This window comes from Gossypium arboreum, chromosome 3 (genome assembly GCF_025698485.1).
Source record: "Gossypium arboreum isolate Shixiya-1 chromosome 3, ASM2569848v2, whole genome shotgun sequence".
NCBI lineage: Eukaryota > Viridiplantae > Streptophyta > Magnoliopsida > Malvales > Malvaceae > Gossypium > Gossypium arboreum.
Window position 1 is genome coordinate 135390816 of NC_069072.1, and position 21398 is coordinate 135412213.

At 30.9% G+C, this 21398-nt stretch overlaps 2 protein-coding genes across 2 annotated transcripts; both read left to right on the forward strand.

Annotated features, from left to right (window-relative positions):
• Positions 1-4988: 4988 nt before the first annotated feature.
• On the forward strand, positions 4989-10141 carry LOC108476344 (endo-1,3;1,4-beta-D-glucanase-like). The gene is made up of 7 exons (XM_017778532.2): positions 4989-5242; positions 6034-6055; positions 7215-7341; positions 7670-7760; positions 8288-8377; positions 9211-9308; positions 9713-10141. Exons 1-7 carry the CDS (start codon positions 5095-5097, stop codon positions 9851-9853), a joined length of 717 nt encoding a protein of 238 aa, XP_017634021.1. The 5' UTR covers positions 4989-5094; the 3' UTR covers positions 9854-10141.
• A 1325-nt stretch (positions 10142-11466) lies between these two features.
• LOC108474667 (endo-1,3;1,4-beta-D-glucanase-like) lies at positions 11467-18296 on the forward strand. The gene is made up of 8 exons (XM_017776660.2): positions 11467-11884; positions 13745-13913; positions 14360-14381; positions 15114-15240; positions 15704-15794; positions 15963-16052; positions 17342-17439; positions 17970-18296. The coding sequence occupies exons 1-8, from the start codon at positions 11756-11758 to the stop codon at positions 18108-18110; spliced, it is 867 nt and encodes a 288-aa protein (XP_017632149.1). The 5' UTR covers positions 11467-11755; the 3' UTR covers positions 18111-18296.
• Positions 18297-21398: the final 3102 nt, after the last annotated feature.

Here is a 21398-nt window from a genome sequence, read left to right on the forward strand (position 1 = left end):
TTTACATGTTTATGTATTTTTAAAATTATATAAAATAAAAATATTCTCAAGATGATATTTGTTTATTTGTAAAAGTAACACGTTTTTAGTAATTTTACAATTTAGTTAAAACTTGATTGATAGGTTTAATCTGTAAAAATAAATTAAAATATTAACAATGTTATCTATACTGTATATTAAGTCCTTAACTAAGTTGGTGCTACGACAAGGACGAACTAAAATGAGAAATTACTTCTTCAGGCCCCCAAAAATTTATAAAATTTTAAGTTAATATGTGATAAATTATAGTTCGGCCTTCCAAAAATACTAGAATTTAAATTTAGTCCTTTTGAAAACTATGAAGATATAAGCCAATATAAGAGGGTTAAATTGCATTTTAACTCTTATAAAAGTATATAACTTAATCTTTGCCCCCTTTGTCACGAATTAACTAAATATCGATTCAATTGGATAATGACGGACATACTATTACTTTATAAAGTAAGTTATGTTGTTTTAAGAGTATTTTGGTCCTTTTATATCTTTTGAATAAGAAAATAGAAAAATATTTTTACATAATAATATTTGAACCTAAGACATTATGATTTTTTAATAATTTCACTTTACCATTTACCCCATATCCAATGTGGTCACTTGATATTATGAGAAGATACTTGAGAGATGTCCGCGAATGGCCTTCCGCCTTGTATCACTTGGCAGTCCTCTATCTTACGCCACCTGATTGGTCATTGGGTGACTTGCCACTCAAACGCCTTGTCCTCTAAGCCATCGGCTTTTAATGAGAACACACTCATCTCTAGTAAGGGACCACCAAGGCGTAATAACCTCGTATTACCTCATCAAAGAGAATGACAAGGCAGAACCGCGCATGAGGACAATTGGCTTGCCACCTCACCAACCACACAAGCAAACCACCACCCATGCTATCAGTGACATGGCGTTATCATACATGGGGCTTCTCCCTTATAAAAATACCCTCAAACACAAAAAAAGATCTTTTGAACATTCTCAGCAACCTTAAGCATTTGCCTACTAACTCATCTTCTCTTGCATCCAGACGTTCCTCACTTTCTTCTTACTCCTATCCTTTTCCAACTCTCCATTTGTCTAGATGAATCGAATATTTTTTCACATTTTTATTACAAAATTTTATTTTTCACTGATATCATAAATGTGTTATAATAAAATATTTCCGTTATTACATTCTTCCTTTAACCTTTTTTCATTAATAAAGAAATTCTTATTAATGTTTTTTTTAAAAAAAAATAAGACACATCACTATTTTTTAATCTTATCAAATGATAATCATAAAAATATATTTGAGATTGCTAAATCTAGATTCTAGAACCACAAATGAAAACTACCAAAATCTCATCGCCGCCGGCATTTAAAAGACGTGCAGTTAGGTCCAAAAAGTTCATTTTTCATGCCTCTACCAAATAATAATATTAATAATAATATTAAAAATGTTTAAAAAATAAAATTTCACAAAAAGGGAAAACCTTAAATATGGGTCACGCCAGTGATGATGTATGAACTATTTATTTATAATAAAAAATCTAGTAATATTCAAAATCACTAAGAAAGTTTTATTAAAAATTTAAAAGAATATATAAAAATAATAAAATATATTTTGTAAAAATCAATGATAAAAAACTCAAATATAATGAAATTATAAATTTAAAAATAATAAAAGCAATTTTTATTTATGATTTACTCCGATTTTTATCATTATATTAATAAGGAAGAGGAAGAAGATGATATGATTTGAATTCGCGTCATTTAGATATTAGATCAGCACAATAGAGTATAAAGATGTCCGAACAAATAGAATCAAATTATTATGGCATAAACGGATTATGAAATGGAAGCCAAAAATCTTTTTGGGGGAGTTGGAATTAAATTGTATAGTAAAAATATAATTTTATCATTTAGATACCCTGTACCTTTATAACTTTAGAAGGATTAAATCAAAATTTTATAATTTTGTGGGTTAAAGTGCAAATTTACTATTATTAATTCAAAATTTTATAAATTATAAAATAGCCTGAATAAAAAAAATTTCATTTTAGGGGGTTGGGGCTCCTACCAATCCTCCTAACTTCGCTACTGAATTCAGATATAGTCGACAATTTAAATTAAAACCAACACATAATATCAACAAATTGTAAGAATTTGAAACTCACAAATAAAAACAATCTAAAAATTCGTTTAGAAGAGAGTCAAAATTGAATCATAGATTTTGAGCGATTAAAATATAATTTTATTATACATTAAATTATAATTTTATCACTTTTTAAAACGACTAAACATAATTTTTTCAGCTATAAAAGTGTAATTTTATCTTATAAATATATATAAATTTATAATTTAATAATTTTTAAGGCTGTGTTTACATATTTTGGAAAGTCAACCTCTACATGCGGCTTTGCAGTCTGCCGTGCAGAACATAATTGCATAAATAAATATGTGGGCAATTTGGCAAAAAATATGTGGTCACCTTTTTTTTTAGGAAATAAATATTAAGCAAATCTTTTACGTAAAATATGGATATATCTTCGACCGACAATAAATTTTACCAACTGCAAACTTCAATTGTCCCCAGTTTTCTATTAATAAATTAAGAGATAAAGTAACTTTTTTCAAATTTTCAATTTCGTCAATAGGTTCATGATAGTTTCGAAATTTAGTAAATTTTTAATGGGTTAAGCGCGTAAAAATCTTTAATTTTTTTCACCATTTAAAATTTTAAAATATATCAAAAAAAAACTCTTAAACTCCTTAAAAAATAATAATTAAGCTCCTATTTTTTAAAATATATAAAAATACACTCAAAATTTTTCAGAAAAGCAATGGAGCCCATGCTCGTATTAAAATTTCAAAAATAATTATAATAAATAATAAATTTTAGAAAAATTATTAAAATTTAATAAAATTTTAAAAAAGTATTAAATTTTTTTGCAAAATCGTAAAAAATAAAAATTATAAAAATTAACAACCTATAGGTTTTTCAATTAAAGTTATCATGTGTTGCAACACAAAGATGAAATGTAGCGAAAAATGATAAAAAATAAAATCGATAAAAGTTATAAAAATATAAAATGCTTCTTTTGGTATGATAATTTTTATATTTTTTCTGAAATTTATATTTTTTACGTTTTGTATAATTTTCTTACAACATTATAAATTTTTATTTTTATAATTCTATATATTTTATATATTTTTTAATTTTAATAAATTTTAATATTTAAATTTTAATTAAAATTTAAATATTCTTTTATTGATTTTAATTTCTTATACTTTTGATAAAATCAAGTGCTTAATTTATTTTTATTTTTTAAGTTTGAGGGTTTTTTGATGCATTTTGAAAGTTCAAATACCTAATTGAGTGAAAAAAAGGGCTTAATTGATTTTTCTGAAAAAGTTTGAGGGCTTTTGCATCCTTAAATTTTTTATTTAGTTTATAAATTTAGAGATACGGTAATGTGACACTTTAATATTATACTATATCACCATTTAAAATTCACCATTTAAAATTTAAATATATATAATTTTAAAATAAAAAATATAAAGTTTTTTTTAAATTTCAAGTAATGATGTAGAACTCGTAGAACTGTCTATGGGCAGAACCAGGCCCTAACAAAATATTGGGCACGATTGATAGGCTCGGATCTGCCAAAAAAATAGACCTAAAATTTTGCCAAAATTTGGCCTAAATTATAGATGATAAACCCGAGCCCTACCCACATTAATTTTTTTAAAATTATTTTATTATATAAAATAAATTTAAAAATATAATATATCAAATACATCAAAAACAAAAAAACAAATGTTTCTCAACAAATTTTAAAGATATGTATCCAGGTCGGGCCTGAACAAAAAAAAACTTACTTGAAACCTGACCCATCAAGGAAACATGCATCATTTTTTGTCCAAGCCCATTTTGGACTTATATTTTTGTCTAAACCCTCTTATTTTCCGGGCAAACCTTCGGGTTTGATCGGGTGACTTGGCCCATGGATAACTCTAAGCACTCACAATATGTCTCATTCTCGTACCTTAACGAAATTCAAGTTAAAGGTTCAAATTAGAAAAAGGTTGTTAAGTTTCGAGACCAATGCTGACAAAAAAAATTCAGAGATCAATGTGAGATTTTTTTTTTCAAATTTAAAGACTAAATGTTACTCTATATCATACAGTAATACTAAATTTCATATTAATTTTAAACTTTTTTTAAATTAAAAGTGATCTTAAAGTTTTAATTTTGTCTCAATTAGTTTCTAATGTTACATGCATTGCATTTAATTTTTAAATAATATATTTCAATTATTGTTACATATAATTGATAATGATAAATTCTCTTAATTTTTAATTAATATAAAAATTTTAACTATATAAAAAGTAAACTATAATGTCAATTTGAATAAATGTTATAATAAAAGGCGATAATGGTAGTAGAATGATTGCAAAACAATAATAAAAGAAAAATTAAGAATATACAAATTTTACCCTTTCAAGAAAAATAACTGATAGAGGAGGATAAAAATTCACTAACCTTGAAAACTGAATGATATAAGAAAGTCAAATAGTAGAAGTATAGATTTATATGGACTCAACTTGTGTGGTCTGTATTTATTTCTTCAACAAATGACGGGATTCGGGTCACAAATTTTAACAAAAACAAAAAAGTAAAATAATATACAACAATTATAATAATAGATCATGATAAATATAAAAAATATTTAAATTAAATTAATAAACACATTTAATAATAATTAAAAATAATTTTGACATTGAAAAAGTAAATTATAATATTGATTTGAAAAATGAAAAATTAAAACATAGATTTATTAATGAGACATATTTTTATTGATTTATGACTAAAAAAAGTTTAAAGACTGATTTGAGAATTAAGATATAAGTTAGGGATTAATTTGCGAATAAAACCTTTTTATTATACTCTCGAAACCTCCACTATTCGCTTCCAACTTTCTGGTTGGTGTTTCTTTATATATATAGTGCTTCTGTTTGATCAAACAAACCAAGTGGGACTTTTTTTTTTTTTTATTGCTTAGGAGAAAAGAGAAAAAAACAATGTCAGGTCCTCAGTGCTGTTCGAATCCACCAACATTGGATTCTGCAAGTGGAGCTGGTCACGTTGAGAATCTTGCTGGTCTCAACACTTATGTTTCTGGGTCTCTTCAATCTAAGCTTGCTGTTTTTCTTATCTCTGATATTTTCGGTACTTATCCCCATAAGCTCTTCATAGTCGTCATTTGTGGATTTTTGAGTTATTTTGGATTTGGGTTTTGTGTGAAATTGATGAGCAATTACTCTGTTTAGGAATTAAGCAACTTCAAGGATTTCTTTAACTTCATTTTTGTTAACTTGTTTGTCCTTTACAGTCTGTTTTCGAGCGTATTATATCTGGGTTTTGTATTTGATTGTTGTTGATGGATTTTCGACTCCTTCGGTAGTGTGAAATTTTGTCATTTTTTTTTGTGGGTTTTGTGTGAAATTCATGAGGAGCGGTGTGTTTAGGAATTGACCAGCTTCAAGTTTTATTTATTTATATAGACAAAAAAGTAAAGAAAGAGAAGAGCTTCTTTGGTTTTCAGTTTTCACCCATTTTCTCCCTTTTTTTTACTTCTTTTTTGTTGACCTTTTCGCACTTTGCAGTCTGTTTTTTCAACATATTATATATGGGTTTTGTATTTGATTATGGATTTTTAAGCACGTATTGACTTTGAAACTAGTTCAAAAGGATGTTGGGGGTTAACGGAATTTTGGATTGATTATGGATGTTTTGGAACATATTATATCTGGGTTGTGTATTCATTACGATATAAGCATATTAGTATCTGTACTATATAATTTTGTTTACTATATATTTGCTTTTATTGAGCACTGTATATGCAATTGCCTGTCTGTGCTATAAAGTATAGATAGTGTTGTAATCAAAATTATGATAATCATCGCCACCAATTTTGATCATCTGCTAATTTCACTGTTCTTCTTCTCATGCCTTTGCAGGATATGAGGCTCCAAACTTTAGGTAAGACTAATTCTGCTATTGTGACACTGGTTTTTGCTGTTGTTTTGCCTTTTATTATCTATTCTATGATTAATGTGAAGTCGAGTTTTTTCTCCGAATATGAAACAAGTATCAAATGAGCCTAAATCTCAAAAACAACTAAAGTGGAACATTTCTTAAACATAACTAAAACACCCCAAATCAAACTTCCTTTGTCCCTTCCAAGTATCGATGAGAGTGATTCCAAGGTCATCAAAAAGTTTCCTCACCCTTATCTGTTATGATCTGGAAAGTATGTATAGCTAAAGAAATTACCATCAAGCTTATCAAGGAACCGTTCATAACTTGAATGAATAAGTTGGCAAGTAGATTACTACCATCGAAAAATGCCCTCGCCTATATGGAAATCATGTACCCCGGTTACTAGCCTCATTAAAAGCTTTTTATATATTCTTCCTAGGTCAATAATGAGTATTACACACCATGAAGTTGCCACCTAAGAATTTGATTAATAACAAGTGTGGTCCTTGACATACAAAGTGCTTCTGACAGTCCATCAATGTGGTCACGCACCGAGGAATATTCTAGCAGATGATTTCATTTTTTTCGATAGCTTTATGAATTCTTATACCGAGGTGTTTTCTCCTATTAAATACTAGTTATTCTTGGCTCATCAAAAAATGCCCTCTCCCATATGAAAATCATGTACCCTGGTTACTAGCCTCATTAAAAGTTTTTTTTATATTCTACCTAGGTCAATAATGAGTTTTACACACTATGAAGTTACCACCTAAGAATTTGATTACCAAGTGTGGTCCTTGACATACAAAGTGCTTTTGACAGTCCATCAATGTGGTCAAACACAAAGGAATATTCTAGCAGATGGCTTACTTCATTTTTTTAAATAGCTTTATGGATTCTTATATTTTCTCCTATTAAATACTAGTTATTCTTGGCTTAAAACACAGAGTAACCTATGGTTGTAACATTTGGCATGCCTCTAGCTGATTTTTGACATGGTTGAATTATTTGTTCGAGATTGCGATATAATGGTTTAGTCTGTCATAGGGCGGTTGTGAGAAGCCAATTTAATTTACTTACATATTTTGTTCTATCTAGCATCTTGAGTTGAACTGTACCAGCTTCTGGAACCTAATTTCAGTTGCTTTTGATTGTATAGAAAACTCGCGGACAAGGTTGCAGCCTCTGGGTTCTATGTGGTGGCTCCTGACTTCTTTTATGGAGAACCCTATGACCCTAATAACCCTGATAGACCTTTATCTGTTTGGATAAAGGATCATGGAGCGGTTAGTGGCCTTTTGAGCAATAATTAAAATTGGTTATTGATCAAGTTTTATAAGCAAGGAGATATTTTTCAATCTTTAATTTTATCTCTTTTTTTTCTTCCAGTAGTATTGTGTTATGGATTCTCTAAATTTCTAGACTAGCTTTAGTTTCTTTATAATTAGTTGTAGGTTTGATTTTGAATTTGTTCTGTTCATTCAACTTTTTTTCACCATTACAGAACCTTCATTTTTTGGCTCTATCTATTTTAACTAGACAAGTATCTAATGTTGAATGATGCATCACCTTTTGGATTTTTATGCCCTTATGCATTTTAATTTGCTTTTTTAGGATAAAGGTTATGAGGATGCAAAGCTCGTAATTGACGCTTTGAAAAGTAAAGGAGTTTCATCCATTGGAGCTGCTGGGTTCTGTTGGGGTGGTGAGTTTTCATTTATGCACTATGCATTAAGTGGTTTCATAGGAGATATTTAGGTAAAAGTACCATGGAGGCACTTGTACTAGGAGTCGGATTGCATTTTGTCCCTCTTATTAAAAATGGGCAAATTAGTTCATTTACATTAGATCAAAGAGCAAACTGGTCCTTCTGTTAAAATCCTATCCATTTCTATTATTAAAAATTGATTCCTGTACGTCGGCATGAGGTACACGTGGTGCACCATGTGTAATTATTTGGTTATTCTGGTCATGCTGGTTTTTAACAGTAGGAATGGACAAATTTTAACAAAAAGGACCAGTTTGCTCTTTGAACTAACGTACAAAGACTAATTTGCCTATTTTTTGAATCGAGGGGGCAAAATGCAATCTAATCCTTAGAACAGGGCCTAGATATTTACTACGTTTATACAAGCATGTTCTGCACCACTTATGGCTTCAATAATATTATCTTTTCATTTAAGTATCATTTTATTACTAGATGGCTAATGCTAGGTCTTTTAATTACCGCAGCTAAGGTTGTGGCTAGACTGGCTAAGGATCCCCTTATCCAAGCAGCTGTAATGTTACATCCTTCATTTGTGAATGTGGATGATATCAAAAGTAAGATTTGAGCCTGTTTTTTGCTGTACTTTGGGGCAAAATTTCTGGTTGAATTCTCTGTGAATTTTTTTTTATAGGCTGTTGCATTAAGATTCATTTTTTTTTTTTCAAGAGGCATGTTAGGTGAGCAGATTCTAAAGGATTCATGGCATTTTTATTGAAAGATCCTTATACCGTTTTATTAAAAATCTCTCTCTTGCCTCTCTTCTTGCACCATAAGGCGGTGTTTGGTATGTTTTTGACCTATAAAACAATTATGGTAATTAAATCACCATGAGAAGAATCCTATGATCTCATGTGGTAGTGATCTTAGATCATTGCCTCAGAAGGTGAGTCGTAAAATGAATTGTATTAAGTGTTAGTTTGTGAATTAAAAACTTCCTCTCAAAATGCTTATTGTTTTCAATAATGTGAAGTTAGGACTATCCTCTCTCTCTTCTTTTTATTTCGGAAAACCATTTTTGAAGAATCAGTAAGAAACACAGCACATTACTCGTGATAAACCAACACTACAACTGTGCTAAATAAGTTCATATATGGCCACCTCATCAATTTACTATCAAAATGTTAGGTGTCCTAATACAGTAAGCAAGATGCACTGTCTCGAGACGAGAAACTTGGCCTTCTATGATGATTACTATAGTGTTTTTCCCATTATCTATATCATGAAACTGTTTCTAGGATACTTCGCAAAAATTGAAGTTTTGGGTTTGGTTGCAGTTATCAGTTGATTCTTTAAGAGAGCATTTTTACCCATTGTAGTGCCTTTTTGTGGTGTCTGTGTTAGGGGTAAGTCTACCTTTGTACTATTGATTGTGTGTGAATTTTTGCAGGTGTGAAGGTGCCCATTGCGATATTGGGAGCTGAGCAGGACCATATATCTACCCCAGAGCTTTTAAAACAGTTTGATGAGATCTTAAAAGCGAGTGAGGTAAGAAGGCCCGATGCCTGGTTTCATACTGTAATCTTTTTTGATTGAGCCTAAGAATTCAGTAAAAGATTGCATCTTCTTTAACATGGTGTCAATGTTAGGTTCCTTGTTTGCACCGTTCAGTTGCCTATCATATGCTTATTTTGCCAGGATTCTATTGAGATGAAGCGTTATAAGTCCTACATTGCTTGTCTTTTGTACTTGATTGTGACTTATATACCATATTAGGTTTGCGCGTGCCTTTTTGGCTTATTGCCTTGCATGTCAAATTGTCACGTTTATCAACTAAACAAAATATTATGCCAATTACTCGGTCTTTGAGTATGGTTTTTTCCGGGTTCTTTCTTAACTCGGTCAACATGTACTCATTTTATCTTTATTACAAAACAATCTCTCTCTTGCAGGTTGATAGCTTTGTGAAGATATTTCCTAAAGTTGGCCATGGATGGTCAGTCAGATACGATGTCAATGATCCGACCGCTGTGTCGAGTGCTAACGAAGCTCAACAAGATATGCTGGCGTGGTTCGCAAAGTATGTTAAGTGAGAAACTTATCCGATGGTGATGGAGTTTATGCGTGTTATCTAGAATTCTGTCTACAAATATGGTCATGTTTCTGTAGAATAAAGGATAAATTTTAATGCATTGTGCCTTGTTGCGTAAAACGGAACATTGTAACACACAGAAAAGCTTGAACAGATGTGGTGTCTATGTTGTACCGTTTAGCCAATGCATTGGAATTTGTTGTTTATGTGGTTCAGTATTATGGTTTGTGTAGTCAGATTATAAATTCCAAGAATCATGAAGGGGCTAATCATAAATTTGTGTCATAAATTCAGCTTGGTTTTTGCCTATTAATAATATTCCTTGCAACTGTGCTACCTGAAGGAAGTGTTCTATGGCCATGGCAAGTAAAGGTTGTTGTGATGTTGCTCTCTAGTATTACTGCTCTTTAGCAGTAGACAATGATTTAAAAAACGGTAAACTACACTCAAAATTATTAAATTATTTGTAAGTTTTAAGTTTTGGTCATCTAAATTTAAAAAGATACAAAATAGTTATTGAATTATTTGAATTTTTTTTTTTCAAGTCATTGAATTATTTAAAAATTTTTATTTGAAGTTATTGGGTTAATTTTTTTTTTAAAGTTCATCTAGCGGGATTTAAACAATGAAGTAATAATCAGTGTAATGGATCAGTGGATCAGTATTAATCGATGATAGAACATATCTTAGATTTAAGTCAATCTAATAGATAGTGTCGGAGATCGGAGAAGTTTTGGTTCATAGATTCGGACTTACAAAGTCGTTTCATGAAAAAAAATTGAATTGTGGAAGAGGAAGAGACGAAACTTTTCAATTGGTGTAAGTAGTGTGAATATAGAAGCTCATAAAATAGCGATTTTAACAGCTTAGTGACTTAAATGAAAGCTTTCTTCAAATTTAACCTTTAAAAGTATATTTTTTGTCAAATCGGTCCTTGTTTTTTTTAATTAAATTTAACCTTTAACTTTTTAAAAATAGTTAAATTTGACCTTCAACTTTTTGAAAAAGAGTCGATTAATTGATTTTTTTGGATGAAAATAATGACTAAAACTTTAAGTTTTTAAATATGACAACTCACATGACAATCCACGTGTATTTCATGTCATTTTTTAAAAACTTATTATATTTCTTTATGAATTTTATTTCTTTCTTTTTTTATAAAATTTAAATTATTTATTGAGGTATCATATAAAATAAATAATGTCATGTCAAGATAAAGTGCACGTGGATATCATATTAACATTGTTAAAATTTAAATATTTTAATAATTATTTTTATGAAAAAAATGATTTGACTCTTTTAAAATATTTATGGTTAAATTTAATTAAAAATAAAAAGTAAATTGACAGAAAATATAAATACTTTTCAAATTTAATTCATAAGCAAATCAAATTATAATAAATCTAAATGAACTAAATTAAATATTTCTCATCAAATTTTTTAATACGTTGCACTTAAACTCACGTCTTCTTAATAATAATACCTATATAAATTGAGTTAACACTTAATCGGCTAAATTATATATATATATATATATATATATATACACACGTGCATTCCCTTCTTATACTTCTCCTGTCGATACCCACATTTTCTGGCATTTTCACGGGAGAAATTCAATATATATACACATACATACATTACCGTCTTAACCTCCTCCTCTCCCTACCCATGATTTCTGGCATTTTAACGGGAAAGATTCATACGGTACATTATATAAAATTGTAAAAATTTCTCGAAATCCAAAAGATACATAAAAAATTTCAAGAAAAAATTATAAAAGGATTTGGAAAATTCATTGGTTTCTTCCTTATCACACTCCCCAAATACGTTCACTCATTTTCCTTTGTCCATATCTCACCCTTCTCTTTGTCCAAAAAAGGAGAGATTCTCCGCCATTAATATGAGATTTCGATCAACACCTGTGCACAAATCAGCCGCGACTGTGATCTCGGCGGTTATCTTCCTTTTCCTGATACACGGCGCCCACTGCTTCGACCTTCCTGGTGCCGCTACCGAGATCTTCCAAAAGGTCGAATTTCGGTTCCTCTTTTATTATTATTTTTAAAAAAAATTCTTCGTTTGTTTGCTTAATCGTCTTTGTTTTTTATTTGATTTTGTTTATGATTTCGAATTTTCACATCCAATCTCTGTTTGTTTTCAAATAGAATCATAGGAGAAGGAAATTAGTGAGTATTTACTGCCTATTGTTTAAGAGACTTTTTAAAAATTAATTATTTCTTATTTTCTTTTTTTCCGTTAAAAATAGTAAAATACTATTTTGACATGGACACTCAGTGTTCAACTTAACTATGTTTTTTCTTTTATGGGAAAGTGAATAGTCTAATTTCATTTTTGGTCCTTTTGTTATGTAAAATTTATGATTTAGTCATATTTTAATTTAGTATAAATTGATCATCTTAGAATTTTATCGGTTAGTCCAAATTGTCAACGTGATTAACTATTTTCATAAAAGTTTTGATGTAAAATTTTTCTTTAAAAGTACTCTAAAATCTCCTGAAGTATTTAGAAATTTGGATTAACTAATAATATTATAAAAGGATGAACAAATTATACTAAATTAAAATATAAGTATTAAACAGTAAATTTTTGTAAAATATAGAGATCAAAACCCGAATTAGACCATTAACTTTTTGATAGCGAACGCAAAAAGAAAAAGATGGTTGACGTCGACATGGTCGCGAGGTCGAAGAATAACTTTTCGAGAATTTCGAAATTCACCCAGAATGTACTTTTTCTGTAAATAATCTTTGAATTATCCTAGTTTGAAAAAAATTAAATAAAAGCCCTGTTTTAGATTCTGCTATTGTTTTTATAATTTTAATTTTTTATCATTTGCAGAAAAACATATTTATTTGAATTTTAAATTTTAATTTTTCAAATATAAAAATATTTTTATATATTTTAAAAATGCTTGTTGACTTGTAGACTTAGACAAAGGTGTGGTATTTATTTAATTGATAATTTCATTATGGGTTGTTGAAATGTCATGTCATTTGGAGAATGAATGACAAAATTATAATTAAGTAATAAACACGATGGAAAATGTTTAATGTATAATGGCCAACTTTATGTAGCAAATGATGTAGTAATTATTTATCAATCAATAATATAGGGTCCACTATATCTTCCTCAATCCTGAAGAATATTTGGGATATTTTTTATCTGAATATATTTTTGGATATTTATCTACTTTTGTGAAGATTTGAATATTGTGGACTAATATGATCCTTTAATTAATATCCGAGCTTTTGGATGGATATGGTCGAATAATCGAATCAAAGGTGGAATTTTTGGATATAGGCCTAATAAAATTATCTAGAAAATTTTAAAACAAATTAATACTAATTATGAGAAATTCATAAAAAAATCAAACAATAAGGAATGCATAGAAACCATTAGAAAATTAGGAAAACTTTAATGAAAATAAATTAGAACATAATGAAAACTCTAATTTAAAAAAAACCCAAATAATAATGAAATTGTTTTACTGGTTTTAACCGGTTTTTAGTTAATGATTTTTGATATTTTACCTGTTTTTGCCATTTTTCAATTTTCTAGTTCAAACTTCAAATTATATGAATGAATCATTGTACTAATTAATTTTTATTTAGCCGGTTGAACTCTGTTTTAGTTTTTCAACTATAAAATAGATATAAATATTAAGAGTTTATTTTTTAATTTTCAGGTAATTGATTTGAACTCAGATTTCCAATCTATGAACTGCTTACCTTTTACATTTCTTTTGAATTTTCTTTCTACTAAACTCGGTATCTATCATAATCAGATATCTAGTTGGTATTTGTTTTTTATACACTGTGCTAGTGTACGTTCAATCAAAGCAACTGAAAGTTTTTTTTTTTTGGTTTAGATAGGAGAAGAGAGAAAGATATCGTTAGCTCCTCATTGCGGCTCAAATCCACCCATATTGGACCCTGAAAGTGGAGTTGGGCATGTTGAGAAACTTGCTGATTTCAACAGTTATGTCTCTGGCTCTCCTGAGTGCAAGCATGCTGTTCTTCTTGCCTCTGATGTTTACGGTAGTTATCCATAAACCCTCTTTCTTTTCTTTATCTTTCTGCTTCAGTGTGAGCTTTTTTCTTTTTTTTTTTGTCATTTTCTATTTGGGTTTTGTGTGAAATTAATGAGGAACAGTTCTTTAGGAACTGAGCAGCTTAAAGGTTTTCTGTATGAAAGCAAAGAAAAAAAAAGAAAAGAGCTTCTTTAGTTTTCGCCAATTTTCTGTATATCTTTTACTTCTTTTTTCTTTTCTTGTTTGCAGTCTGTTTTTCTTGACATATTATATCTGGGTTTTGTATTTAACTCTAGATTTAATTTAGGTATTTTGTTTACTATACGTTTGCTTTCATTGAGCATTTTTCTGCAATTTCTAATCTCTGTTCCATGATGATCATCACCATGATGATGATCATCACCATAGTTTTGATCATCTGCTAATATCATTTTTCTTCTCTTGGATCTGCAGGATATGAGGCTCCAAACTTGAGGTACGACTAATTGTGCTAGTGAAACAAATTTTTTCTGATTTTTGGCCTTTATTCTCTCTTCTATGCCTTTCTTATCCTCTACATGCCAATCTTGTCAAGGCATATCCAAATGTGTTTTGATAATGTTTTGGACTTTTCTAATTTTGTTTTTCTTTTTTTTCTCCATCTATTCGCACATGTACTATACGTACTTCCATTGTGTCGGACATCTGTCCCTGCATGGAGAGTTCATGCTTCATAGTTACACCATAGGTTGTGGAAAAACAAACTTAGCTAGGTCCTTGACATACAGAGTGCTTCTGGCAGTCCATCAATGGAAATTCTAGTAGATGACTTATTATCTTGCTTAATTTTTCTCAATAGCTGTATGGATTCATATATGGAGTAGTTTTTTCCTATTAAATACTAGTTATTCTTGGCTTAAAACACAGAGAAACCAATGACTGTAACATTTTGAAAATTGAAATCATTGCTTTTGATATCAGAATATAGATTCTGACAATTACAACTTAGTAAATTAAAATTTGGCATTCCTCTAACTGATTTTTGACACGGTTGAATTATTTTTTTTTCGAGATTGTGATATAATGGATTAGTTTGTCAAAGGGAGACTGTGACACAGTTGAAACAAATTAAGATTTGGCATGCCTCTAAATAGTTTGTTCTATCTAGCATCTTGAGTTGAACTGTACAGCTTCTGTAACCTAATTTCAGTTGCTCTTGATTGTATAGAAAGATCGCTGACAAGGTTGCAGATGCTGGGTTCTATGCGGTGATTCCTGACTTCTTTAATGGAGAACCCTATGACCCTAATAATCCTGAAAGACCTAAAGATGCTTGGCTGAAGGATCATTCACCGGTTAGTGGCCTTCTGACAAATACTTGAAATTGGTTATCGATCAAGTTTTATAAGGAATGGCATACTTTGCAATCTTTGTTTATCTCATTTTTATTCCATTTGTATTGTATTATGGACTCTAATTTTCTAGACTGGCTTTAGTCTCTTCATAATAGGTATAGGTTTGATCTTGAATTTGTGCCGTTCATTCTGCATTTCTACACCATTACCTAGGGAAGCATCTAATGTTTAATGATGAATCTCTTTTGAAGTTTATGTCCTTTTGCATTTAATTCTTCCTTTAGGAAAAACGTTTTGAAGATGCAAAGCTAATGATTTAGTCTCTTCACAATAGATATAGGTTTGATTTTGAATTTGTTCCGTTCATTCTGCATTTCTACACCATTATCTAGGGAAGCATTTAATGTTTAATGATGAATCTCTTTTGAAGTTTATGTCCTTGTGCATTTAATTCTTCCTTTAGGAAAAAGGTTTTGAAGATGCAAAGCTAATGATTGATGCTTTGAAAAGTAAAGGGTTTTCATTAATTGGAGCTGCTGGGTTTTGTTGGGGTGGTGAGTTTTCATATATGCACTATACTCTTAAGTGGTTTCATATAAGATATTTACTATGTTTATACAAGCATGTTATGCACCAGTTATGGTTTCAATATATTTTTTTTATTTAATTTGGTGACCACTTTATTACTAGATGGCTAATACCAAGTCTTTTGATTACCTCAGCTAAAGCTGTGGTTGAACTGACAAAGGCTAAACTTATTCAAGCTGCTGTGATATTACATCCTTCATATGTGACTGTGGATGATATCAAGAGTAAGATTCTGCTTCTCTCCTCTTTTTATGTCAGTTATAAATTGTTGTTCATTTCACTACAAATTGGTTTGGATTTAATGACTAAGTTTAAGGTGAGGTCTCCTATGCTCTGGGGCTGGTTGAACTCTCTGTGAATAATGTGCTTAGGTTCTTGCATTAGGATTCAGTTTCATATACCATTTTAAGGATTCATAGTTTTTTAAAGGAAAGGTTCTTATACCATTTTAATAAAAAAAAAAACCTCTTGCCTCTCTTCCTTCACTCTAAGGTTGTTTTAGTTATGGGGTTCACCTATAAAACTATGGTGTTTTTACATATTGTGAAATCACCAAATTAGAGAAGAACTGAACGATCTTTTGTAGCAGTGATCTTAGGTCATTGAGAATGATTAGATCTTCACCTTAGAAGATGATTTAATTTTCATTCACGAAGGTGAAAAAACTTTTGTTGCCAAGATGAAGTGAGCTGTAAAATTATACTAATTTTTTTTCGGAACTAAAATTTCCTCTCAAAATTTTAATTGTTTCATATCATATCTTACCTTCTCAGAATTATATTTTTGAATCAAATTCATAACTAAATTCCATGCTTTCTTTTAACTTTTTAAAAAAATTGTTATATATAATATAATTCTTATTTTCAGAATTTTAATAGATTTAGTTCTGTTTTCAAATTAAAATGTTATTTTGTATTTTAATTTTAATATTATAATTTAGTTATATTAATAAAATATTACTTGTATTTTATAGGTTATCATGTTTGAGCAACATTGCAATATTGATGACTTTGAATACCAAATACTACTTTTGATGATGAACCAACTCTACAACTTACCTAAATAAATTCATCTATGGTCCATCAATTCACTATTAAAATATTTGAGACCTAATACCATTAGCACATTCATGCAACTTTCTTGAGATGAGAAAACTTGTCCTTCTATGATGATTGCCAAGAGTGCTTTTTCCATAATCTATAGCATGAAACTGTTTTGATGACACACTTAATGCAAAAATTGAAGTTTTGGGCATGGTTGGAGTTATTAGATGATTACTTTAAGAGAGCTTTCCTGTTTTACTAGCATTCCTTAATTACAATCGATCTCGACTTCATAGTTTATCGAGTCTTTAGCCATAGCAAACTTAGATTAGAGAATTAAATCTTAGCTGCTTTTAAGGTTCTAAGACAAATGTTTCACTAAAAATTGAACACATCCAGCTAACTATACTTGCTACATATATGAACTAGTATAGTAAAAAGCTGCAGTGATAGTGTGGGAATATTTGCAGGTGTGAAGCTGCCCATTGCGATATTGGGAGCTGAGCTTGACCATTTGGCTTCCCCAGCAGTTTTAAAACAGTTTGATGACATCTTAAGTGCGAATAAGGTAAGAAGCCCCCATGCCTTGTATCATACTGTCTGCTTGTTTTCTTCATTGAATGAGCCTAAGAATTTAGTAACGAAATTGCATTCTCTATGATCTATTTGGATTTTCTGTCGATTACAATACAATTCTTGTTTAACTAACTCTATTTTCGAATGGATTTTACTGCTTTTCATTTAAATTAAGGGTTGACCAAATATAATAATTCAAGTGTATGAGAAGTAAGAGACGACAAGTATAAAGAACATAAATTTTGAATGTGTTTGTTAAGAAAAACAAAGTGAGAAAGAAAAAAAGAGAGATACCATTTTATATTCTAATATATAAAAAAACAAATCAATATTCTTAATTGGAATGATATGAACAAAGAAAATGAGGGGAACTTATGTTAGTTCAAAATTATACATTTTGCAAAAGTTTCATTTTTTTTCTTCTCAATTTCAACTCTATCACGGAATCATGAAAAGAAAATTACTTTTTTCTCTTGCACACTAACGAAAAAGATCAAATATATCCTTCCCTTTCTCTTGCAGGTTGATAGGTTTGTCAAGGTATTTCCTAATTGTTCTCATGGATGGACGCTCAGATATGATATTAATAATTCAACTGCTGTGGCACGTGCTAACGAAGCGCATCAAGATATGCTGGAATGGCTTTTGAAGTATGTCAAGTAAGAGTCTCATTTTATGATGCTGGGTTATTTAGAATTCTGTTTGCAATGTAGTCTGTGTTTCTGTAGAATAAGAGTGAATTTTAATGCATTGTGCTTTATTATGTAAGATGGAATGCTATAGCATCAAGATCACAAATGGTGTCTATGTTGTATCATTTAGCCAATGCATTGAAATTTATTTTATAAATTCATCTCGATTTTGCCTATTAATATGCCATTCAAGCACAGTTCTTATATGCATACGTCCCTGTTGAGAATGTTCACTAACGAATCAGTATTGTTCAATTCAATTGATTAATTTAGAAATCAAAAGGGACCCATTTAAAAAAAATGAATATAAACACATTTTTAAAATTTTAATATACAGTTTTTATAGGTTAGGATGAGATACACATAGTATATTACGTGTAATTTCTGATTATTTTGTCAGTTGCATTGATTCTTTAACAGTAGAAATAAATGAAATTCAATAGAAAGTATTAGTTTGCTCTTTAATCTAATGTATAATGACTAATTTATCATTTTTTAAAATAAAATGGACAATATAAACCCGACTCTTAACACATGAACCTCAATGGTACTTTTATCGATATAGAATTCATGAGGAGAAATATAAATCAGAATATCATATATAATATTTAAAGAGAAGTTTTTAAAATATAGGGTATAGTAAAAAATATTTTAAAAAAGAGAGACACATGACTTTTTTTTTCCTGCTGTTATGTTGTTGTTTTACTGCTGTTATATTTTTGTTTTGCTACCATATTTGATGTATTATATTTTTTAAATTTGTTTTTATATAAAAAAATCTTAAAAAATTTTGATATAGACAGGCTAGGTCAAACTTAGGTTTAGCAATTTAATTTGGACTGGGCTTAAGTAGAATTTTATACCCATTTTCAAGGTGAGTCCAAACTTAAAAAGTGAACTTAAAATTTTGTTTTGACTTAATCCAATTCATGATTAATGGAATGAAAACAAAAAATGGGGAATTGGTTGGTGCTAATTATGATTTTTTTTCTTTTTATTCTTTAAAAATATATTCTTTATTACTATGATTGTGATAAAATTTTATTTGGTGCAATGTAATTCGAAAATAAAAAGCTTAAGCTTTTGTACATGTCCACCATTACAACTATATATAATTTAAGCCAAGTAATAAAGCAATAGGTGAAGCTTGTCCCAATGAAAAGTAGGCCCAAAATCGGCTTCTTTAAGCATATTGGGCAATGGCACCATTTGAATTTTCTTACTCAAACCAAGATGTGCCATTAGAAGTGCAACGTGGGTTAAGAATTCATCACCATGCTGGAGTCGCCTCGCATGCTCTTTCCACGAACATTGAGCCGCGGCATAAGTCAGCATGTCCAGCCACAAATCCGCTATCAGTTTCCATTTATCTTCGTTATCCCATTGGAAAGTAGATACCAAATCCTGCAAATGCCGGGCTATTTCGCACCCTTCAAAGAATGCGGACTTCCTTGAACTTCCCATCTGGATTAAGAATGACCGAGATCTAATGTCCACCTCAAACAACCCTCTGACAGCTTCCTTGAATTTGATATTGTCGAGGGTGAAGTTCATCGCTTCAATGCAGGATTCACGGAGCCTTATGTGGCCAATCCCTCTGGGAAGCATTGCGGGATATAGAGAAAGAAGGTACATCATATAATCAGATATGGCCTTACTTATCTGGCAATTCGGATAGACGGCTCGATACCGGTGATCGTCGTCATAGAAAACAACTTCTGTAGCAACATGCCATAGGATGAGACTGTGGGTGAATTCGACATCGCATACACTCCACATAATGTCCTCAGAGAGACTTTCTATTCTTTTAAGCACACTTGAACCTCTCTCATCCAGTAACTCCGAGAGATTTTTGAACTCGGTCTCTGCGTATTTTCTTCCTTTTACTTGGAGACCGGAGTAGATAAACTGTTGCAACTCGGGACTTACATCTCTCCAACCGGTCCTTAAGTACTTCCCCATACTGTCCTCAGAGTAGAGGAAGTTTAAAACTGCAGCAAGATTCAGTTTCCTGGGCGGTAGGCAAACAATCTAGCAGGCTGCGCTGTGCCATGGATTGAATTCCCTCCTTGGGCTTAGTGAAACGAACCAACTTAGAACCAATACCCCTAAGAAACCCATTGTTTTGTTGGGCTAACCAGTAGATTCCCCAATCCGAGCTAAGATGCAGGAAGGCGGAATAAATTTCAAGAAAGATGGCAGCACCCATTAACAAGTTGCAAATGCCAACGTCAACTTGGGAGTGTTCATGCTTACCAACGACGAAGATGAAGGCAAGCAGTGTGAAGGTGGTGAAGGATAAGCAAATGAAGCGAAGAATTACACCGGATCGAGTTATAACTATAGGAATCTTTGTATGCAGCAGATCATAAAGGAATCCAAGCTCAATCTCCACAATTGTGAAGGCCGCTTCTGCACTAACTTTGGTCTGGTCCAGCTCAATTACGTAACTCAAACTTTTGTAAATTCTGAGCTTGGTATCTGCAAACATGGGCTTGAACACATGAAACAAATGAAAAGCTCGATAAAGATATCCGTATTTCCCCTCTACTTGTTTCCGCTCCAAGTATTCTTCCAACGTCAAATGCATACCTCTTTCTGAAGACGACTGTGAATGCTCAACATCCAATGGGGAACCTTTGTCACCAGAAAACACAGATTTCCTAAACTGGACGCTACTTGCGTTAAAGAGAGCCCAAACCCTTTCCCCATACTTGATAATCCCAACAATGAACATTGGAATGGCCGTAATGATGAGCGAGTTTGATGCTATTGTCCAGAAATTGGCATATAAATATAGAGCCACTCCAATTTGGAAACACAACCAAAGAAATGTAGAGGCCAGAGTTCATTGTCCGACAATGAGTAAGCGGTGATGGTATCGGGGCCACCCAAATACAAGAGCAAGAATGGGGCCCAAAACAGAAGCAGAGGACTGGTTTGTATATCCTTTCTACTTCTAAGGAGGGTACCCAAGGCTAATGCGGCCAACCAATCTGCAGACATATATAGGGTCCAAACCGAAAAGCCGACCGACTTTGAATATCTGCCGCTGAATCTCCGCCGATTCCCAATTCTTATCAGTATAAGTTGAATGGTGAGGCTGAGGATTACCATTACCCGGATTTCCCATTTCAGCCAATACACTATTATATGGTTCGACACTGTTTTCAAGCCCGATTTATCCTTGACCGCTAGGAACAGCATTGCACTTGCAACTGGAAATCAACAAAAAGGTTAAGCATTACTGTTGAAAGAT

Excerpts from the sequence above, each read along its gene's own strand:
- LOC108476344 (XM_017778532.2), top strand. The coding sequence starts at position 5,095 with ATGTCAGGTCCTCAGTGCTGTTCGAATCCACCAACATTGGATTCTGCA. Across the intron at positions 7,761-8,287 it reads TGCTGGGTTCTGTTGGGGTG|CTAAGGTTGTGGCTAGACTG; the intron begins GTGAGTTTTCAT and ends TAATTACCGCAG. Across the intron at positions 8,378-9,210 it reads GAATGTGGATGATATCAAAA|GTGTGAAGGTGCCCATTGCG; the intron begins GTAAGATTTGAG and ends GAATTTTTGCAG.
- LOC108474667 (XM_017776660.2), top strand. The coding sequence starts at position 11,756 with ATGAGATTTCGATCAACACCTGTGCACAAATCAGCCGCGACTGTGATC. Across the intron at positions 13,914-14,359 it reads TCTTGCCTCTGATGTTTACG|GATATGAGGCTCCAAACTTG; the intron begins GTAGTTATCCAT and ends TTGGATCTGCAG. Across the intron at positions 16,053-17,341 it reads GACTGTGGATGATATCAAGA|GTGTGAAGCTGCCCATTGCG; the intron begins GTAAGATTCTGC and ends GAATATTTGCAG.